The sequence below is a fragment of the Procambarus clarkii genome, chromosome 7 (assembly GCF_040958095.1).
Source record: "Procambarus clarkii isolate CNS0578487 chromosome 7, FALCON_Pclarkii_2.0, whole genome shotgun sequence".
NCBI classification, from domain to species: domain Eukaryota; kingdom Metazoa; phylum Arthropoda; class Malacostraca; order Decapoda; family Cambaridae; genus Procambarus; species Procambarus clarkii.
This window is the reverse complement of record NC_091156.1, coordinates 16,028,005-16,050,663: the sequence shown is the minus strand read 5'-3', so window position 1 is coordinate 16,050,663 and position 22,659 is coordinate 16,028,005. Positions and strand designations below refer to the sequence as shown.

At 44.8% G+C, this 22,659-nt stretch overlaps 2 protein-coding genes across 2 annotated transcripts in view; both read left to right on the top strand.

The window, feature by feature from the left end:
* The window catches only part of LOC123761407 (malectin-A), a 77,510-nt gene extending 69,358 nt beyond the window's left edge, over window positions 1–8,152 (top strand). Inside the window, exon 6 of the mRNA XM_045747428.2 lies at window positions 4,398–8,152. Coding sequence (XP_045603384.1) covers window positions 4,398–4,645 — 248 coding nt within the window. The 3' untranslated portion in view covers window positions 4,646–8,152. The remainder of the gene's footprint in view (window positions 1–4,397) is intronic.
* The window catches only part of LOC138356891 (uncharacterized), a 418,031-nt gene that overhangs the window by 121,186 nt on the left and 274,186 nt on the right, over window positions 1–22,659 (top strand). The window lies entirely within an intron of this gene.

The window sequence follows — 22,659 nt, the reverse complement described above, 5'->3', positions numbered from 1 at the left end:
ACTAAGTCGTTTGTTAGCAGTGCATTCCAAACAGCACGAACATGGTTGCTACTCTTTTCAGGTTTATTAAGTCCAAACTTTTTTTTTTTTTTTTTTTTTTTTTTGTGATATATACAAGAGTTGTTACATTCTTGTACAGCCACTAGTACGCGTAGCGTTTCGGGCAGGTCCCTGGAATACGATTCCCTGCCGCGAAGAATCGTTTTTTCATCCAAGTACTGTACACATTTTACTGTTGCGTTAAACAGAGGCTACAGTTAAGGAATTGCGCCCAGTAAATCCTCCCCGGCCAGGATACGAACCCATGACATAGCGCTCGCGGAACGCCAGGCGAGTGTCTTACCACTACACCACGGAGACTTGTTCGACATTGTTCTGCTTTGTATCACTGTGATCGCATTAAAATTTCCTACACAGACATATGCATATAAATTAGACAACATGGGGGCGCATAACCTGCAACAACCCCTAAAGTGGCCAAAGCCTTACCCGCTAGAGCACACTCATTGCCACACCCACTACACCCAATACATCAGACAAACACATACAGTTTGCTAACAGAAGTTTTTGTGCAACATTGTTCATTGTGGTATCAAATTATTCACAATAAAATGCTCTAAATTGAAAGACAAATATAAGCAATAACAACTGCAATATATATAAGCAATACCAATAACAAAGTATAAAGACTGAAGTCGGCAAAGTTAACTGTGAGCACGCAAAATCAGTAAAATGTATATATGTACTCGTCTCAGTTTTCTCACCTTATTTCTCGTGCTATATCGTTCGTTTTTGGTATCATTGTATTCGCAATAGAATTCTCTATAGAATGCATATAAGGTCTAAAAGCCCGGCATGACTCCCCACAGCAAAGCCTAAAGTCAGTCAAGTTACCCGTGAATGAGCACCAATTGGCACACCTGCAGACTAATGTATATACTCGTTCAGTCTGATAACATAAATTTTCGTGCTACGTCCTTCATTTTGGTATCAAATTGTGCGCAACCTAAAGGCGCGTATTTTATAACTAGTCCCATAATAATAGAGCAATAAATGGAATTTTAATAAATATTTTAACTTTTGAACACTTTTTGACGCTTATCGTAACAAAATTATTTATATCATTCCAATGTTCTGACATCAATTTTCATGTTACGTCTTTCATTTTGGTATCAAATTGTGTGCAATCTAAAGGTGCTCATTTTGAAACCACCTAGAAGTTGCTCGGATGACAATTTAACACTATCGGTCTCTTTGGACCGGACTCGCGTCCATTATTTTTCTCCCGAGTCCTAACTTTGGACCGGACTTGTGTCCACTACAAAAATATTTGTATAAAATTCATTTTTTATCCAGTCGACCTCGGGATAGTATCAAAATAAGCCCCTTTAGAATGCGCACAATTTGATACCAAAATGAAAGATGTAACATGAAACTTGATGTCCGAACACTTATATGATTATAAATAGGTTTTTGGTCAAAATTTTAAAATATTTGTTAAAATTCTATTTATTGTGCTATTATGTTGGGACTAGTTTTAAAATGCGCGCCTTTACGTCACGAACAGTTTGATACCAAAATGAAAGATGTAACACAAAAATTGATGTCAGAACACTGGAAAGATATAAATAATTATGATGATGAGCTTCCAGAATTAAAATATTTGTTAAAATTCCAGTTATTGCTCTATTATTATGGGCCTAGTTTTAAAGTACGCACCTTTTTATTGTGAACAATTTGATACCAAAATGAAAGACGCAACACGAAAATTGATGTTATCAAACTGAACGAGTATACACATAAGGTTGCAGTGTACAAATTGGTGCTCGTTTACAGAAAACTTTAGGCTTTTCTGCGTGGAGGCATGCCAGGCTTTTGTACATTATATTCATATACACCTGCAGGGAATTCATTTGCGAAGAAAATGATACCAAATCGAACGACATAGCACGAGAATTAAGGTGAGAAAACTGAAACGAGTATAAACATTTTACTGATTTTGTGCGTTCACGGGTAACTTTTCCGACTTTAGGCTTTGCTGTGGGGAGTCTTGCCAGGCTATTGGACATTACAGTATATGCATATACATCTGCAGGAAATTTAATTGCGAACACAATGATACCAAAAGGAATGACGTAGCACAAGAATTAAGGTGAGAAAACTGAAATGAGTGTACACATTTAGGTGTCGCCGCACGCTCGCCCGCACCATTGGCTCCATGACGTCAAAGTTTGCCGAACGCACATGGCGCCAGCGATAGTGTTAATTTTTTATAAATATTTTAATGGATGACGTGCGATTGTCATCGGCTCACATTAAGGAGAAAAACTTATGCCGCATATAAGCATCATCGTAGAGAGAAAGTGTTAAGATTTCTCTGGTGATGGTCTGGTTATAAGAAGAGATTATATGTTCCTTGATGGAGCCCTGTTGTTTGTGCATTGTTAATTGCCTAGAAAGAGACGTTGTTGTCTTGCCTATATACTGAGTTCATGCCCGCTTTGGGGCTTACAGTTCCAAAGCGGGTATGTGAAAGCATAGACGACATTGGTTTCCTTCAAGGCGTTCTGTTTGGAGTCTGGGGAGTTTTTCATGAGTAGGTTGGCCATTTTTTTTTCTTTGTTTTTGTAGTAAATACAAAAACTTTACTACAGCCTGGCTGACCAGACCATCAACTAGGCCTGGTGTCAGGGACTGGACCATGGGGGACCTTGACCCTCAGAATCAGCACTAGGTAAGGTAATCACAAGGTAACCTCTCGGAACTAGCAAAAGCTTGTTCGCCTGCCATCATCTCGGCCACTGTTCTATAGCTGATGTAGTGGGTAACAGGTCACCTATCTTCTGTGCTGGCTCTGGTGTCCAGATTTTCAGCTTAGTGTGGTGTTTGCCCTTGGTGCCCTTTTGCCCCTTTTCCTGTACACTGTTGTGTATTGTGAGCCTAGTTTTGAGGGTGCTTGGAGCTGCATGCGCACATGGTTACCTTCCCTGTGTGCTCCTGTAATTCTGCTCTTATATTGCCAGGGTTACCTTCCCTGTGTGCTCCTGTAATGCTGCTCTTATATTGCCAGGGTTACCTTCCCTGTGTGCTCCTGTAATGCTGCTCTTATATTGCCAGGGTTACCTTCCCTGTGTGCTCCTGTAATTCTGCTCTTGTATTGCCAGGGTTACCTTCCCTGTGTGCTCCTGTAATGCTGCTCTTATATTGCCAGGGTTACCTTCCCTGTGTGCTCCTGTAATGCTGCTCTTATATTGCCAGGGTTACCTTCCCTGTGTGCTCCTGTAATGCTGCTCTTATATTGCCAGGGTTACCTTCCCTGTGTGCTCCTGTAATGCTGCTCTTATATTGCCAGGGTTATCTATCCTGTGTGCTCCTGTAATGCTGCTCTTATATTGCCAGGGTTATCTATCCTGGAGTGTTAGGGAGTTGTTCTCTTGGAGGTCTTCTCACTTGGGGTAGGGCTCGCCTGGGGTGAGTCGAGTGTCTTGGGATGCTCCTGTTGTAACTCGGGACATGATCGACTTTGGTGGGCGCACTGGCAGTTTGCGAGCTTCTCATAGAGTGCAGAGTTCTGCCTTCACATCCACATTGCCAAGGCTGAGTTGGCCTACTTTTAAACTTGCCTCCACTTGCCAAACCTAACTTAACCCAAACAAACCCATTATAATATAACCCAAACAAACCCAGATGAGCCTAACACAGCCTAATCTAAGTTAACACATTTTAACCTAACTTTAATTAATATGGTTTGACAATCGAGAAACAAGTTTTGTCGATCCGTCTTGTGCATTATATGACCATACACTATCTCTCTCCTAGAGGGCCATGCATACATTTTTATACCATCCTACACCACCCCTTGGCTGTACGGACATTTTAGTAACACTGCTCATAAGAGTGGATGGCATACCCGCCACACACACACCAAAACTACGACGTTGGTACAACGTTCGAACAAGTATTAACACCTAACCAGTTATAACAACCAATATAGCAAGTTGTAACAACGTTCTAATACGTCATAAACACGTTAAGCCAAGATGTAACAACGTTATTACAAGTTGTAACAAGCGGAAAATAGAGACAGTTACGGTTTGTGTTTCCAGGGTAGTGGGTTCAGAAAGTGAATTGATGCATAAATGGGGACTTGAGACCATTTGGATGGACGAGTGTTTGTGTGGTGGGCATTGTAAACAGGGACTTCCTGTTATATATATATATATCTGTATACAGAGATTAGTTGCTGGAGTCTGAACCAGTGTGTGTTTACTGTGCCTAAAAGAGAAATGCAGAATATTGTTAATTATTTGGAGGGCAGTTGGTTGCTGTGTTTGGAATAATTTAAAGTAATGTTCTGAATTATACTTGTTCCTTGTTAATTGTTAGTATTCATGCAGATGTTCCCAAGCTGCCACCTTTGCCTAGGGAAGAGGATCTGGACAGTGATATAGAAGAACCCCGGCCAAGTGCCAACCTGCAGAACAATAATAACCAGAACAACAAACAGTCTCCGACTACGAAGCGCCGTCCCAGTGGACCCCGTACACCTGACCCCTATGCTTCAGACGACACCAGCTCCATGCTTCCTGTATTTGTTGCCATAGGTGCTGCTATACCCATTCTGTTTTGTCTCTGTAAACTGTGATGAATGTATTATTATTTTATTTATTTTGATCTTTAATTTTTCCAGAGCGGAATGAGTGTTTTGAGGATGTTCTTTTGTATCCCAGTACCTCTGTTCTAACATAATGCAAATGGTATTGATCAGTATTCAGATGGTAGTGATAAAAGATGGCTTTTTAAAGTTGTAAATATTCCAGTATTATGAGACAAAATATTAGAGGCCAAATGAATGACAGTATTAGGTAAATGAGGAGTATTAGATTTTATATTCTTGAAAGGTAAGAAGTGATTTGGTGAATTTTATTTATTTGACATTTATTTTAGACTATCAGACTTTTTCTTAATTATTTAGTGTAAAAGATTTGTGCCGAATTTGGCTAGGGATGTGTCGGTGAGCAGAAGGTGGGGATACTATGCCATTATTTGACTAGTCTTTGTGGTGCTCAGACATCTACTGGTGCCAGGAAACTCGTGAGCCTCCTGTTTCTTTCTTTTAAGTGTAAGTGATAAATTAACCAAAGATTGCTTTGTTCTTTCAAACAGAGGCTTTAAAAGTCTTTCTTGGGATCCAAGTTGTGTGGTATGTACACATCTTAGCTTTTATTGACTGGTAATGGTGAATAAATTAAGGTTTTTACCAGCATTTCTAAGTGCATTTGTTCTTAGGCTTTTCAAGAAATAAATTGTATTGTCCTTGAACACACAGAAAAAAATGCACTTGTTAAGTTGAATGTGGTCATACATACAGCCCTTCCACCTTCACTGTAGTGTAGGGTTACGGGTATGTGGTCATACAACCCTTCCACCTTCACTGTAGTGTAGGGTTACGGGTATGTGGTCATACAGCCCTTCCACCTTCACTGTAGTGTAGGGTTACGGGTATGTGGTCATACAACCCTTTCCCCTTCACTGTAGTGTAGGGTTAATGGTACGTGGTCATACATACAACCCTTTCCCCTTCACTGTAGTGTAGGGTTAATGGTACGTGGTCATACAGCCCTTCCACCTTCACTGTAGTGTAGGGTTACGGGTATGTGGTCATACAGCCCTTCCACCTTCACTGTAGTGTTAGGTTAAGGGTATATGGTCATACAACCCTTCTACCTTCACTGTAGTGTAGGGTTAAGGGTACGTGGTCATACAACCCTTCTACCTTCACTGTAGTGTAGGGTTAAGGGTATGTGGTCATACAACCCTTCTACCTTCACTGTAGTGTAAGGTTAAGGGTATGTGGTCATACATACAACCCTTCCACCTTCACTGTTGTGTAGGGTTAAGGGTACGTGGTCATACATACAACCCTTCCACCTTCACTGTAGTGTAGGGTTAAGGGTACGTGGTCATACATATAACCCTTCCACCTTCACTGTAGTGTAGGGTTAAGGGTATGTGGTCATACATACAACCCTTCTACCTTCACTGTAGTGTAGGGTTAAGGGTATGTGGTCATACATACAACCCTTCTACCTTCATTGTAGTGTAGGGTTAAGGGTACGTGGTCATACATACAACCCTTCCACCTTCACTGTAGTGTAGGGTTAAGGGTATGTGGTCATACATACAGCCCTTCCACCTTCACTGTAGTGTAGGGTTAAGGGTATGTGGTCATACATATAACCCTTCCACCTTCACTGTAGTGTAGGGTTAAGGGTGTTAATTTAATGAAGAATTGCACAAATGATATTTGCTTGTACAGTATTTTTGTACAACTTATTCATTCCTTCTGTCCAGGTTTCCAGTAGAGAATGAGATAAGCTGTGAAATATTGCTGTTCTATATTGCGTCCATTTCTTAAGATAAGGGGTTTACCATGTGACCAGGAAACCTTGGATTAGAGGTGAATTCTTACACTTTGGCTAATTTAATTGAATTTGTGTAGACTAACTTACGAATTTCTTTGCTTGCTTTTGTTTTATCATGTGTGGGTTGGATTTGTCATGAGGGAGGATGAGGAGGGACTTTTATTACTTACTGTGGATCCAAACATGTGACATCAATGGATGTAGGGAACTGTTGACTAGATTATAATTTTATGGCTTCCTCGGACTGTGTGCCAGTTTTATGGGCATTTCTTTGGGTTGTACCTACATGAGATGAATCCTGGGGAGTATTGTTGAAATTTAGATATTGTAGGTACCAACTGTCACGCACCCAGGTTTGTAAACATTAAAAATACTTTTTCTATTTTGATTTAAATTGAAAGTATATGTAATCTGGCTATAATCATCTTAGCCAAATGGTTCACTAGCAGTGACTCTTGATTATTAAAATGAAATCCTCTTTGATTTGAAACGATAATTATCGTTGACTCTTCAATTTAGTTTTTTAGTTTTCCATTTTGTTTTAAATATGAGTGTCGTTCTCATTTCACTGTGTTTTTGGTCTACTATTACAATGATTGAAACAAATTGGATGACATAAAGCCAGCAACTGTGTGGGGAAATATTCTGCTGGATATTTTTTTTAATTTATTTTATGTTCATGATCCTTTTTCCATGTTAAAGTTCTTTAATTTTATTTTGAAACGATGGTATTTTAGATATCATATGTTTCCTTAGCATGATTTACTGTCATATATTAGGGTATCATTCCTAATGGGTGGTTTTCATGTTTGAAATAAAACTCTTATCTAGGTTTCTACATGGTACATCCTACCATGGTCTTCAGTTGATTATATTTCATCATAAAACATGTAAGTGGAGTTACATGTAATATCATGCATGGCAATGGTATGTATGCACACACCAATGTTGTGCAACTTCTGTATAAATTATTTGTAAGTTATATTATTTAGGGTACTTAATAAAATGATGAAATTTGAGTAATGTGTGCCATATACCAAAATCTATAAATTAGTATTTAGCAATAAAGGTAATATGAAACTTACATGGTACAGATAGGGCATGTGGAGAGCTCATTCAAGAATGTGAAAAAGACTGATACATTAATTTTTTTCCCTAAAAATAGTGTATAACATCTTGCATAGATAATTATACAAGCTGGTTCTTGTACAATTTATACACTACATCAGATCTCTTGGCTGCAGGAATAAATCTATACATACATATTCCTTGATGCTGTGTTTCCTTTAGAAAAACTCTCCTTGAAGGAGTTTCCTCCAGTAAAATCTTGCTTGGATACTTGCCGAGTATTCAGCATAGTGAACATGTCTTGCAGAATGTTAGTGTATTGCCAGTTATTTCATACAGGTGAAATAACTGACCTGGAGACCAGACTGTGTAGGAAGATGTCAGAGGCAGATACAAGCACTACAGTAAGATACAGGCTCTAGTGAAACAAAAGGCAAACAATGTAAACAGTTGACACCATAAGAACACCTGAGGATGAAAAAGTATTGTAGCCCAGCAATTGGTCTGTAAGGCCAGAGTGTTGTTTAACAATTTTGTGTTGGAAGAAGGGTAATGATTGGTTTTATAGGCAGATTTATATACTATAATTCAAAATTTTGTATGCTTTAACTTTTATTTATTTATTTTGGTAGATGAAAATATACAACATACATTATCAACACATTTGTTTGTTTTACTTTTGTGATATTTCATTGTTTGAATCTTTTGTTTTGATACTCTGTATTCTACATACTTTGTTAGTGTTAACTTAATCATTTCAATAATTTCCTTTTGTTGGTGTAATTGTTTTTAGTATTTTTGCATGTGCAGTGGACTCATGCTTGAATGGAACCCAGCCTACTGCAAAGCTGGATGAAATAAGGAAGAATCTGTTTTGGTCATATAATAGTTATGATTGCTTTAGAAAGTAATGGGACTTCTCAAGCAATGATCCCATATTAGTCCAGCATTAAAAAAATTTAAGTTCAGAGAATTTTACTTCAATGTTTTGTTTTGGGGTAAAATAGTGACAAGAATATCTTGGGTAATTTCCCAAGTTTTTAGTGTAAGTCCGGTATTCCCCATTTTCCAAAATGGACATTTTCTGTGGGGAGCCCCTCCGGCTCCCTGGAGCTATCGGACTGATATACGCTATATTAGTCTGGGGCATCAGTCAATGGAGTTCTGCCTACTGGCGACCACGAGCCAGAACCTGGCTCCCTCAGAGAGGCACAGGGAAAAATGGCTATGGAAACTCCTATGTATTTGGGAGCATTCCATGTCTGCCATCGACCTGGGTTTGGCACCCAGAAAGGTAGACATAACAAAATGAACCCCACTTGGTAAGAAATTGCAACCGAAGACCGAACAGAGACAGAACTTCCACCAAAATATAAGGAAACAAGCAATCATCATTCATTGCCGCCATGTCACTTGTCTGCACAGTGACACTGTAAAGGCTCCCCCTTCCCGGTGAAGGGGGAGCCCCATGCCGGCTACTCGCACCTCAGTTCTTCTGGGAGGTCGTCAACACTGGCCTTGATTTCTTGGCGGAAGTAGTGCTTTTATGGTGTTTTCTGCTCTTTGTGGTGCGGTGGCCAGGGGTAACTTCAGTGTACAGGGGCTGCATGCTCTAAGGGCTGCCTTCCCTTAACACCCTGTAAGTACTACCCTTGAGTTTTAGGGTTGCCTTTCCTAGATCATTCTGGACTCTACTTCCGTAGGGATTCTTGCTGGCTCAATTTGCCCCGCCCATGGAGCCAGCTGGGGTTTCATGGCCTTTGTTTGGCCTTGGGTAGGAAGTGGTGCTGTTGATGGTTGGGGCACAGGGTGCTGCATTGCATGCTTACTACACAGTGGTGGTGTTCCTGGTCCTTCTGGTGGCATTGTGCTCTTGCAGGTTTTTTCCTTCCTTGCCTGGAGGGTGTCTGCCTTGTTTGACAATTAGTCCACCTAGGGTATTTTTGTGGTCCTCCTCTAGGCTCCTTGTGCTTGTACATGTCATAAGGGTCCAGTTTACAGCTCATCTCCCTTGTTGTTTTCATTCAGGTTCCACCAGCTTAGCAACACCTTGCCTGGGCTTCCCAAAGACAAAACTACCTATTGGCCCTGGAAAATCCCCTCGAGGATTGGTTGATTGATGGATGTGTCTTCAGAGTCCTACCTCGTCTTGTACGAGTTTGAAGGTTGTACTGTAATTACCTAAGTGTAGTTACAGGATGAGAGCTACGCTCGTGGTGTTCTGTCTTCCCAGCACTCTTTGTCATATAACGCTTTGAAACTACTGACGGTCTTGGCCTCCACCACCACCTCACCTAACTTGTTCCAACTGTCTACCACTCTGTTTGCGAAAGTGAATTTTCTCATATTTCTTCGGCATCTGTGTTTAGCTAGTTTAAATCTATGACCTCTTGTTCTTAAAGTTCCAGGTCTCAGGAAATCTTCCCTATTGATTTTATCAGTTCCTGTTACTATTTTGTATGTAGTGATCATATCACCTCTTTTTCTTCTGTCTTCTAGTTTTGGCATATTTAATGCCTCTAACTTCTCCTCGTAGCTCTTGCCCTTCAGTTCTGGGAGCCTGAGACTGTGCCCTTGTCTCAGGGTGGCAGTCACCAATTTTGCCTTCGTCATGCTGCCTGTTGGCTCAACGACACCTTTGACCCGGAGTCTTGTGAGACGTGTTCTCTGCTCGTGCTCTAGTATACCCATTCTACTGTAACCGAGATTTGGGTTCAGGCGACTTCCAGGTTGCATGCTAGGTTAAGGTTGCTGCAACGCGCTAGGTTGGTTGCCAGCTCGGATGCCCTGAGGCTGCCCCGTTTTGGTTTTAGGGGGCCTGGACTTGGGGGTGTTGGTCGCTTCGACTCTGGTTCAGTTCGCACCTGCAAGTCCTTCCCTGGTTGGCTGTTTTCATCCTGCTCTTCCTTCCCCCACCTGCTCCCGGCTTTCAAATGTCTGAGGGTTTCGGAGCAGGGGTAGGGTTTAGTTGGTGATGAGACTCGGACGACTTCGGGGGGCTGATCCATTCGAGTCGGAGACAGTGGCATTTGAGCCTGCTCCTCCTGCTGAGACATCTGGGTCCTACCAGCAGACCCCCTTCTTTGCTGCTTTTCCTCTGGATTCTGCCTTTTCTTCAGGGGTAGAGGGCGTGGAAGACGACTTTGCCCCTAAGTCTGGCTTGGAGGCTGGGGCGGAGTCACCCTAGGGGCCTTGGGCACCTTTTGATCACACTTGGGTTTTGGTGCCCTCGTCTCAGGGTTTGTTGGTTCAGGGGAAGGATGTTTTCTTGCCCCCGTTCCCTGTATGAGTTTGATTTGGGGTCGGCTTCTTCCCAGGTTCCCTTGAGTTCCTTAGCTTCCTCTTTCTGGAGGTTTTCTACCTCTCAAATCCCACCCAAGAAGGTTCGGGAGGCTCTTGCAGCTTACCTCCTGCGAGACCCCAGACTATACCTCTGATAGATCCATTCACTTTTGAGTACAACTCTTCTTCCCCGTATTGGGTGCATTATGACGTTCTGGAGTCTTCCTGACTTGCAGACTGCCCTTTCTTTTCGTAGGGAGTGTGGCATGGGTTTTGTCGGACCCGCACACTTGAATGGCGGGAGGCTGTTGCCGTTGTGCAGGTTTAATTGTGGGGTGAATTAGAGCACCTTAATGCACAGTTGCCTTTTTGCCCCTGTGTTTCCTTGGGATGTTGGCTTTGTGTAGCTGCATGTGCAGGTTCCCACCCTTTCGGCATCTTTGGTGATTGAGGATTTGCGCGCTCGCAGGTATTTGGCCTCAGTATTGCACTTTTCCATTCTTGAGTTGTCCTTGGACTGGCTTGGGGGAGGATGTGGAGGCGTTGAGTGCCGAGCCTTCATCTGGGGCGCTGGCCTTGGCGGCTAAGGCGTTGGCCATGCTGTTGAAGCTGTTTGTGCTGATTCTCAGGGAGGTGGTGTCTCATTTGCCTCTTGCCTCGTGTGTTGCCAGGCCTTGCTCGCTTTTTCCTTGGAATCTGCTTGGGCCCTAACTCTTAGATTTTCATTGCCTTTTTGGCCATTGCTGTTTGCAGACTCTGCTGTCACACAGTTTCTGCAGGTGACCTCGTCTAGTTGCCGTTCTACGTTGGATTTGTTGCTTCTCCGTGGTGGTCTTTCTAGGGTTTCTCGGAAGGGTCGTGCGGGGCTCAGGGTTCTTCCAGTCGGGGTGGGCCTTTGGTGCCAGTTTCTGAGCCGGCATCATCTGGTCAGCGTAATGCTTACTTTGCTCGTCAGCCACTTCTTGTAAGGGGCATCGGCCCTTTTGCAGGTCGCCCCATTGACGGGGAGGAGGGGGAAGGAGACTCGTGCTGTTGCCAGGTCCCATAATTTGTGTGCATTTCGGGTCGTGTCCTCCAGCCTGCAGTGGTGGTGGGTTGCTCCTTCCCCTCTGGTGTTCTGGGCTGGTGGGGCAGCTTTCCTCCCCCCCCCCCCTCGCTTTGTCCAGTCATCCTGGAGTGGGTGTGCTTGGGTGTGGTCGAAATGAGCTCGTCCCTCAGGTGGGTTTCCCGCCTGTTTCCAGTGCCGAAATGGGACTGTGCAGATCTGCAGTTCATTCTGGACTTGTCCCATCTGAATCCCTGGATTCCTTTCCCCTCCTTTCGGATGACCATTCTGTCCCAGGTCCGGCTGCTCTTGAATGGTATGTCTGGACTTCCGGGATGTGTATTGCCATGTCCCTATTCATCCGGGGTTCAGGGACTGGTTAGGTTTCGTGGTGGGGCACCCGGCTTACCACATTTGTTGCCCTTCTTTCGGGCTGAATCTAGCACCCTCTCGTTTTCGCACATCTTACCCGAGTCGTGGTGGCCCGTCTACTTCTCCTAGGCGTTCGAGTTTTGACCTACCTCGACGACTGGTTGGTCTGAGCTTCAAGCCAGTCCGCGTGTCTGCTCGTTAGGGGTTTGGTTCTTTCCCAGCTTGCTTGGTTCGGGTTTCTGGTGAACTGGAGGAAGTCCCATCTGGTTCTGTCTCGGGTTCAGACTTGACTGGGCATTGTCTGGGATTCCCAGACAGTTTCTTTGTCTCTCACTCAGGCGGCATTGCACCAGCTGCAGTCTCGCCATTATCTGTTTCTGAGGGGGGGGGGGGGGTTCCCCAGGTCACTCGGGGGGTGCTTGAGCAGCTGTGTAGAAGTCTGAACTTCACTGTGATTGTTTAACCACTGATCGGGTTTGGTTGCAGCGTCTGTTCTGGTTCCTTCGGGGCCATCCCTTTTGATCCACTCGCGATCTCTGGGTTCGTCCCCCAGCCTTGTGTGTCTGCTGCATCATCGACTTCCTCTTTGGGCTTTTCAGTGTTTGGTGCCTTGGCGCCTTTCAGAGCCCTGCCTCGATGTGTTCACAGATGCCTCCTATTGTGAGATTATCCCTTTTAGTGGTGAATAGGTTACAAGAAACCTCAGTCAGAAAGGACTGGACTAGCATCGAACTAATGCTGAGGGCAGATTATACTTTAATGACTGACCAGGGATGCATAGAGCAGCTGCAGGAGTCCAAATCCTTGGCACTCCTTATCCACCTGGTCGTGGAACTTCTTGGGGCCTCAGAAGGTGGTCATCAGAGTGGCTTGAACGGTCTTCACACCGATATAGAATTTATATTTGATGTGTATGGCCATGAAAGCAGTTTGAATCCAAGTAATCCAGGCAACATAAAAAGGACTACGCTAGTAATATGTATATTGGCAAAGTCGATATTGGATTCGAGGGTCTGAAGGTGTGAACGTATAGGCAATTGTACTTGACAGTTAGTTTATTCATAAAACTTAATATTAACAGTACATGACAAGAACAATCTAATGTTACGTTAATGGCAGACGTGGTGCTTGACAAGGCTAAACTATACGGAACACTTGCTTCCGGTTCGGACTGCTCGCGGTATTGCTGACCCTTTCTACACTTAACAACAGTGGGCAACCACTCCAGATGCAATGGCAGCTTGACGAGACTGCGGCAAGTAGCAACAACATACAATGAAAGACAACAGCCTCGTTGGTGCCAGATGCGAATCTGGGATCAATGAGGGTAATTACAGTTGCAACAATGCACGGCCCCACGTTGGGCCAGATGGGAGTCTGGGGTCAATGTGAGGCAATCAATGTTGGAACCAATCACGGCCCATGTTGGTGCCAGATGCGAGATCCGTGGCCAGCGTGGGGCGATTGATGACTGAATGACAATAACTTAGACTCGTCTCTGCGATGAGTCTTCTGTGCAACACTCGATTTATTACGTTACTTTGTCACCAAAACATGCAATCACAACAGAGGTCAAAACAATCAACAATGGCTACGGGTAATTAAACGGGTAAAACACCACACACAACACTGACACACTCAGGTGTTACCAGATCAGTAATAATACACAAGGTAAATAACTCTTACTTGGACTTACAGTATGTCCCCTGGAAATAAAGACAGAACAGCATGGACATGGGTTAATCACACAGTGATGGTATAAAAATAAACCACACTAATCACAGTAAAATACACAGGTCACAAAGACAACTAAATGTGCAAAACTGAATTTGTAAGATGACAATCACACTAAAGATCTGGCTACAGTATTCACACACAAAAGCTGTAGCAGGTCTTTATCGTGTTTCCTTGGGGAATCGAACTCGATCCCATAGGGAAGTGAGAATGAACACCGGATAGCTGAATCAAATTCAACACAAGGAATTTGCACAACAACAGAAGGTACAGAGAAATAATGTTTGAGTACTCACGTTAATTTATACCGGTATGACACACTCACAAACATCAATCTCACATTCACTGCTCCAGCTGTTGATTGAAGACCACACACTGGAGATGACGGAGTGAGGGGGAGGTCAGGTTGGAACACCGACGCTCAAAAGTAGCGAGGTGAGGCTGGACAGCGAGGCAAGGCTGGCCTCGAAGGTGGCGAGATGAGGCGGGCTGCTGTGGGGGGTAGCCACGAGCGCACGACACTAAGGCCGAGAATGGCTTGGACGACTCTCCCATCAACACACTAGGAGAATACGTGCTCACTTTAAACACCGGTTTTATGCATAAACGTGATATATTGCTGAAGGCTGACTATGCACGCTGGAATAGACGAATATATGTATATATTGTCAGGGTTCACCCCCCTTCCAACCTGTGGTTAGGGTTGCTCTCACGGGTCTTAGCCTCTCGGTTCCTGGCGCCACTGTCCGCCCCGGGTCTACCCCAGTCGGCCAAGGGCTGGCCTTATACACCCCTGGCGAGTGGGGAGGTTCAAGCCTCCTATAACCCACTTGAACCTGCCCGTCCTGACACTGGGAGGTTCTATCTTGGATATCTGGTTTACTCAAGTCGCCAGCTGGGTGTTTATACTCGTGTCCCAGCAACACGTCAGTGGTCTTAGTGGTTATCTTAATCGAGGATGCAATATCACATGCAGTGCAAGGTGTCATAAAATGATCTCATATAAATAGATATAGCCCTAGAGAATGGAGGCTCACTTAAACTCATCAGTTGGTTTAAAAGTTTACTGAAGAAAAAGCATATATATACACATAAATTGCATAAAGAAATTTGTTATAAGTAGAATCATCCGCTGGTGGCAACACTCTTCTTCAGACACCTCTGGCAACACGATCAGCTGACTGGGTCCACACCTCGAGCAGCGGGCACACACCTCGCGTCTCTTGCAGCACGATCAGCTGACAGAAACGTCGTGACTCTCCCATGCCTCTGGCAATGCGATCAGCTGGGCGTTTCAGAGTTCGTTGCTGGCTCTTAGCACACCAGCTACCACCTCCAGGATCACTAACATCCCCGCCTTAATGCTCAAACACACACCAACCCATGCCTAAATAAGCTCTTGGCTCCTAGCCTAATATTCTGTCACTTAGACAATAAAATGATGAGTAGAAATGTTCACAACATATAAAATACCCTAGCTTGCCTAGATCAAAAGGGGTAAAGGGAGGGACAATTATCTACCTTGTATCATTCCAACCAAGAAGCCGACTCGTCCTCTGTTGAGGGATGCTGAGGTTCCTGGTCCTGGCTTCTGGTCTCCTGATGAACAGCTCCCACACACAGGTTCCTCCGTCGTCCTTGTGGTAACGCGTCTTTGCCGTGCTCACTCACAACAGATACTGCCTTAATCCTCCTCTTGTCCGGGATACTGGAGACAGGTACCTCCGTCGTCGTCCTCCACTCTCACTGGCACTGCCGACACCTCGCAGTCCAGCACAGCTTCCCCTAGCCTCACTGCCAGTAGATTTGGCCCGGCCGTAGCTTCTCGCTTGATGTGGAATACTGGTCCTCTGGGCGTCCCGGACGTCACCAGCCCAACGTTCCCTTTGCTGCAGACTCTTGATAGAGCTCTTGGCTCTTTAATCTGGTCCGTCCTTGCTTCTGGGCACTCCACGGAAGTTGGATGGCTTCTCAGACTGCAGAATCGAAGCGAAGTTTAAATCTACTGGAAAGGGCTCTCTAAATCCGGAGCTCACTCGAGCGCATCCTCACTCGATGGCGGCTCGTGATGTACTCTTCCCGCCCAGGCACCAGCCGCCCTGAGAGCCCTCCGCCTCGTGACGTCACACCGCCCGAGGGCTCTCGTCATTGGTCACTTCCGGCACGTGACCTCACCTGGCCAATCAGGTGCCGGGAGGCGTCACGACGTCTTGGCAGGAAACAGGATGGCTCAACACCGTCTTGTGCCCCAAAAGGCGTAAGCCCCTTGCATTATCAAACTTAGCTAGCCATTTTACAGCCAGCTTAATCACGCTCCACGCTTTCCCACACATGAAAATGTTCCCTGAACATCAGAGAATACTTAGGCTACAGAGATATGACTCTTCTAAGCTGGGAAGGAAGAAATATAGGGGTGGGACACCATCACAATATATATAGGACACCAGATGTGAGGCACCTGGGGAGAACAATGGGGTGGACGAGGAAAATTAACAGTCCACACTCTCACATTATTGAAGATTTACACAAGATCTTCACTCAAACACTTAGAATCGTTTCCTGATTCTTACATCTCACTGTGACAGAACAATAAAATGACGGATTGCTCTAGGTGAAACTGATAACACATGATAACTGTGAACAGTCTTGTTGCATCTGTTGGCAGCACGTGTGACAGCTATGACTTCACTTCACTTATCTCCTTAATTGACTTCTAACGGAGCCTGCAATCGCTGGATTCTGTAGCAACGATCACAGAGCGGCGTAGAATCAACTTGGGCAGGCTGGAGGTTGATATTTATCAGGGGGGGGATAAAGGCTTTGGCCAGAGCCCTGATCTCCCTGCTTCTCGACAGCATAGCTCCCAGACACAGAATAACGCCCTAAGGCGTGGGAATCTCGCAGCCACAAGGGGTTTTCGCGCAAGAATTTGGGTAGCGGCTCCTTTGGTGCCAGGCACTCGGCCAATCAGGTTCGAGCATCAGCGGAAGGCCTCGTGCCACTCCCAATGAGAAGCAAGCCGGCAGGAGACGCTGATGATGTCAAGTCGCCGGCATAGGGGAGCCGTTGGTACCTGAGGGTGGTCCCCTTAGCCTTCTCTCTCTCTCTCTCTGTTGCCATGGCCAAGAGTTACAGAATTCAGGGAAAACCTGTAAGTATTCACACAGAATACTTACGACAACGAGAGTTACTTCTTTGGAATGCTGAAGGCATCCCCTTTCGAAAGAGACGTGATTTCACTAGTCTATCTCCACTACCAAGGAAGATAGACTTTTGTGCACACCCTGTGCACATCTCCACATTATCTGAGGCAAAGTGCTTTTTCTACCTATCACCTAACAGATGTAAGCTAGCTGAGAAGTGGCCAAAAAACCCAACTTCTCACATCTATCTTGGGTGGGGTTTTGTGACCAGTGCTTACCAGGCTGGCCAAGGACGGTGGGGTCCGTCCTTCCATCTTTTCGGTAGGACTGGTCAAGGTTTGGCTAACTGTACCTTTTCCTCCCGGTTCAGCTGTTGCCTCGGGGTTCTGGCTTGACTCGAATCCTATCGGGAAAGGGTTCTCCTTCTTGTCCCTTGGTGGCCGGCCCAGCCTTGGTGTGAGACGCTGCTTGCTCGGTGTTCGAACCCGGTGCATTTTCCGCGGCTCCAACTCTTTTCAGCAGATCAGGTCGATGAGATACCTTGCTGGTTTGCTCTACTCTTCCACACTTTGCATCTGGGGTTTCTGATGTGGGTGTATCACCATCTGTATAGTGACCATAGTGTCCCAATGCCGGTCTTCTCAGCACCAGTATAAAGTCTCTTGGCGGTCTTTTCACCACTTCCCTTCCCTGCGTAGGTTGTCTTCGGTCTCGGATCATGTGTTGACTTTTCTTTCTTGGCCCATTCAGGACAGGCATCTTATGCTGAATACTGTCGCCTCGTATTGTGTGGCACAAGCGGAGCCGCTCTATCTTGTGTAGTGGATGTCATTTCTGCTTCATTTTGCGAGCTTTCTCTTGCCTTTTTCCACCTCCTGCCTGCTTGTGCACCACCTGAGCTGTCCTGGGTGCTCTCCTTTCTTTCTCCCTCTCGGTTTGTGGTGGCCCCTTCGGTCCAAGACTGCTTCCAGATAGCTTTGTTCATGTTGGGTTTGGCTTTTGGCAGTCGAGTCGGGGAGCTTCATGCTCTCTTCTGTCGAAGAGGCTTTTGCTCTTTTGGTCTGAGTGGATGTTTTGTTCATTTTGCAGCTGTTTCCTTCTTTTCTGGCGAAGAACGAGACGGCGGGCTTCTGGAGGAGTCCATGGGTCATTGATGCTTGGTTGGTCAGGCTGGGGGTGCATCATGTTTATGTCCATTTGCGGCTGTACGCCGTTATCTGCGCACCTCGGCTTCTGTGTATTTGGACACGCTTTGGGTTGATCCAGTTTCTCTTGTTCACTGTTACAGAGCTCGGGTCTCTCAGGTCATCCGCAGAGTTATCAAGTCTAGCCAGCCTGTGGTCTACCCTCGCACCCATGATGTTCGTAAGTCCGCAGCTTTGGCTGCTGTGTTTGGCAATATGTCTTGGGCACAAGGGTTTTGGAGATTGAGCAGGGGACCTGGCTACCAGATAACTTGTCAGTATGCTCAGCCCTCTGCAATCTTGTGTCACTTTGGGTCGGCGGTTGCAGCCAGTTCTCGTCTTCGGTATGAGTTGTGTGGTGCAACTGCCTCCCGGGTAAGTCCCTTTCTTATTTCTCTTTGGATAGTTAGCTCCAGGGAGCCGACAAGGCGCCTCCACAGAAAAAACCAGTGTTGAATGTAATGACATACCACTTTCTGGATAGAGCCCCGGAGGTTTTCTGGCACCCTCCCTCCCACCGGTCGGTGGGTTTTGTTTCTGTTTTCAGCCTCCAAACTGAAGGTCTGGCTGCTGTCTTGGTGGGCTGGGACCCCTCTCGAGAGGGAGAGGGGAATCTGCACAAACAAGCGGCACAAGGTATGATGTGTTGCTTGTTTTTCTTTGGGGGAGTTTCACCCCTCTGTTCGATCTCGGGTTGCAATAGTACTACCAGGTGGGGTTTGTTTTGAAGCCCCTACTTTTCAGGGTGTTCAACCCCGGTCGATGGCAGACATGAATACTTGCATACATGTGTGTTTCATAGGCCATTGCTCTCTGCGCCTCTCTGAGGGGACCAGGTTCTGGCTCATGGTCCCTGGTAGGCATGACAAATCCATATGACTGAAGCCCATACTAATATTAGCTAATATCAGTCCAATAGCTCCAGGAAGCCTCCAGGCTCTACCCAGAAAATGGTATTTCATTACATTCAACGCTGTTTTTTTTTAACTTTTTATTTATCCGATTTCAGTGAAATTTAAACCATTTTTAAAACTCTTGATTAGCTGAATAGATTTTAAGAAGAATTTTTGTAGTGCCATAAATTGCGGATTTGATTTTTGTCATGCATCAGGTATTGAAATAATTTGTCACTACATTTCTACTTATTTATTTGTTAATGCTTTACAGTTATTTTAAACATTGGTAGAACGATTTTGAAAATGCATTATGTAGTTATGCAACACTTTTATAAACAATCACTTAGTTATATACTATAACATTACAAAAGAAATTAAAATTAAAATAAACTTTGACTTTGCTTTTCACATTTGGAATATGTAGTGCATGCAGCACTTGTATGTCTGTATGGACACCTTTTTTATATTTCAAGATTTACATCTACACGCTTACCAGTTCATCCACCTCACTTTCCCGCCTGCTGTTGGTGTGAGGCGGGGGACTTGTTGGGCGGCTGTCAGAGTACGATGCTCCATGAGACAGCGTTTCCTCTGTCCTTTTGAAGCTTTGTACTCCTGCAGCTGTCTTTACTAATGCAACTGGATTCTTTTGTTTCTTCCATATGTCACTGGATTCTTTTGTTTCTTCCATATGTCACTGGATTCTTTTGTTTCTTCCATATGTCACTGGATTCTTTTGTTTCTTCCATATGTCACTGGATTCTTTTGTTTCTTCCTCATGTCACTGGATTCTTTTGTTTCTTCCTCAAGTCACTGGATTCTTTTGTTTCTTCCTCAAGTCACTGGATTCTTTTGTTTCTTCCTCATGTCACTGGATTCTTTTGTTTCTTCCTCAAGTCACTGGATTCTTTTGTTTCTTCCTCAAGTCACTGGATTCTTTTGTTTCTTCCTCATGTCACTGGATTCTTTTGTTTCTTCCTCAAGTCACTGGATTCTTTTGTTTCTTCCTCATGTCACTGGATTCTTTTGTTTCTTCCTCATGTCACTGGATTCTTTCGTGTTTTCCACATGTCACTGGATTCTTTTGTTTCTTCCTCAAGTCACTCGATTCTTTTGTTTCGTCCTCATGTCACAGGATTCTTTTGTTTCTTCCTCATGTTTAATTTCTCTTCTCCTTTCTGGTAGTTCCTTCCTGCCATCTTGGTTCCATTCTTGAATATTCTTTCCATTATTGTCTTCTGTTTCGATGCTGGGCTAGTTGAGACAACACTCTCTCGCCCATAAAACTGTAGTACGAGATGTGATTGAGTGAGGAATACTTCTATGTCAAGCCCTGCCTTCATTGCTGTGCACAATCTTAATGAACTGACAGTTCTTAACTTTTAACCCTTCTGCTGCTCAGGGCTTAACCCTTAAACAGTGCAAAACATACATATATGTAGGGAGTAACTGTCACGGAATGGCACAAACCATATACATATATGTGATTTGCATGTTTAAAATATTTAAAATATTCCTGCACATACATAGAGCTCACATTTGCTTTCTCAGACCACCAGTAACCATTCCCCATCTTGAAAAAAAAAATCCTGAGTCCATCTTTCCTTGTAGGGCCTTAGTAAGAAAATAATGACCATTGCTTGGCATCATCACTATTCAGAGTCTTAATGTTTAGGGCACTCATAGAGGAGACACTAAGCTTTTAGCAACAACAAATGCATGATTCCTATGTATATATTTGAGGCAAAATGTGTGCTATATGCAATTTTAAGATCTAGGTTTTATTATATATACTGTATATAATATTATGAATAAGAATGCGGGTGTTTGTATATCCATACTCGTATATCCATACATACTTATATTTTCAAAGTTATACATAATTGACAGTACCTTTGACACAAATACAACCTGTTAGCATGAAAAACTAAATAAATAAAGTGAGAAACAATGAAAATAAATCAACAAAGTTATTACCATACGGTTACCATGCGGTTATTTCCATGCGGCACCTCAACTCATTTTACCTAAAAATATGCAACTTCTCCAGGCCACTACAGCTGAACCACAACAGCTAGAGACTTTTTATTTGGATTTTTGTGCTTCCTGAAGGCTAATTAACAATGTCACAAGAAAAAATATTTTCTGGGGGAGCCCCCTCGGCTCCCCAGAGCTATCCAGGTTGATATTGCTAATATTAGACTTTGGCATCAGTCAGTGTGAAAGGAGTTCTTAGGTCTACCAGGGACCATGAGCCAGAAACTGACCCCCTCAGAGAGGCACGAGGAGCAATGGCCTATAGAAACCCCCGTGTGGTTGGAAGTATTCTGTGTCTGCCATCGACCGGGTCAGGCACCCAGAAAGGTAAGCATCCCAAAACAAACCCCTATTCTGGTTAAGAAATTGCGACTAAAAGCCGAACTAGTGGACAGAATTCCCCAAATATAACGAGCAAACAAGCATCATGTCACCGTGCCGCAGTCTGCGCAGCTCCCCCCTCCCTGGGAGGGGGAAGGGGGAGCCCCAGACTCCCCATGCCGGCTATCCAAAATCTTAGTTCTGTGGTAGATGCGCTAGGCTGAAGTTGTGTGCTCTGGTTTTTGTCTTCAGCTTCATGCCCTTGTGGTGTGGTGTGGTGGCTGTCTCATAGGGGGTGCGCGCGAGCCAGGAGTAATTCTTCAGTACTCGGGCTGCATGCGCCTAAGGTGTCCTTCCCTAGGTGCCCTGTAAGTACTGTCCTTGGGGCTTGGGGGCCACCTTCCCCAAGTTCCTTGGGTTCTGCCTCTGGTCATTTGCTGCTCAACTTTCGGCCGCCCTTTGTGTGCTGGGGTGTTCTAGCTCCCTTGTTCGCCTTAGGGTACTGTGCAGCTAGTTTTCACGTATCATGGCAGCCTGGCTCTGTTCCGGCTGGGTACGTTGTTCTCTTGTGGGGTTTTATTTTTGTTTTCGTTTTCCCTACCTGGTGGGGGGGGGGTCTGACTTTGCTTGGTTGTCCCCTATCTGTATATTGTGCACTTCTGTTTTTCTGGTGGTACCCGTTGCTAGGTCCCCTTGAGTGTACACGTCCCAGGAGTTCAGTACTTGGAAGGTTGTTGGTAGATTTGGGCGCTGGTTAGCAGTACCATTCCTGGGCTTCCCTGAGTGTGTGTTCTGTCTCAGGATCCTGGGAATCCCTATGGGGGCACGTGGGTCCGATGAGGGTGAGTTTGAGGGTTACTCTGTCCTCCTTGTCTCAGAGTGACTCATTGGTTTTGCCTCCGTCATGCTGCTTGCTGAGTCGGTGACACCTCCGACCCGGTTTCCTACGAGTTTTGTTGCTTGTTTGTGACTCAGTTACACAGTCCTATGATGACTCAGTGCAGATACAGGTAGCACAGGCATTGCATGTTGGGTTCAGGTGGTTGCAGCGCGCTAGGTTGTTTGCTACCCAGAAGACCGGAGATTGCCCTGTTTTGATTGTAGGGACCCGGTCTTGGAGGTGTTGGTCGCTTTGTTTTGGTTCCGTCCACA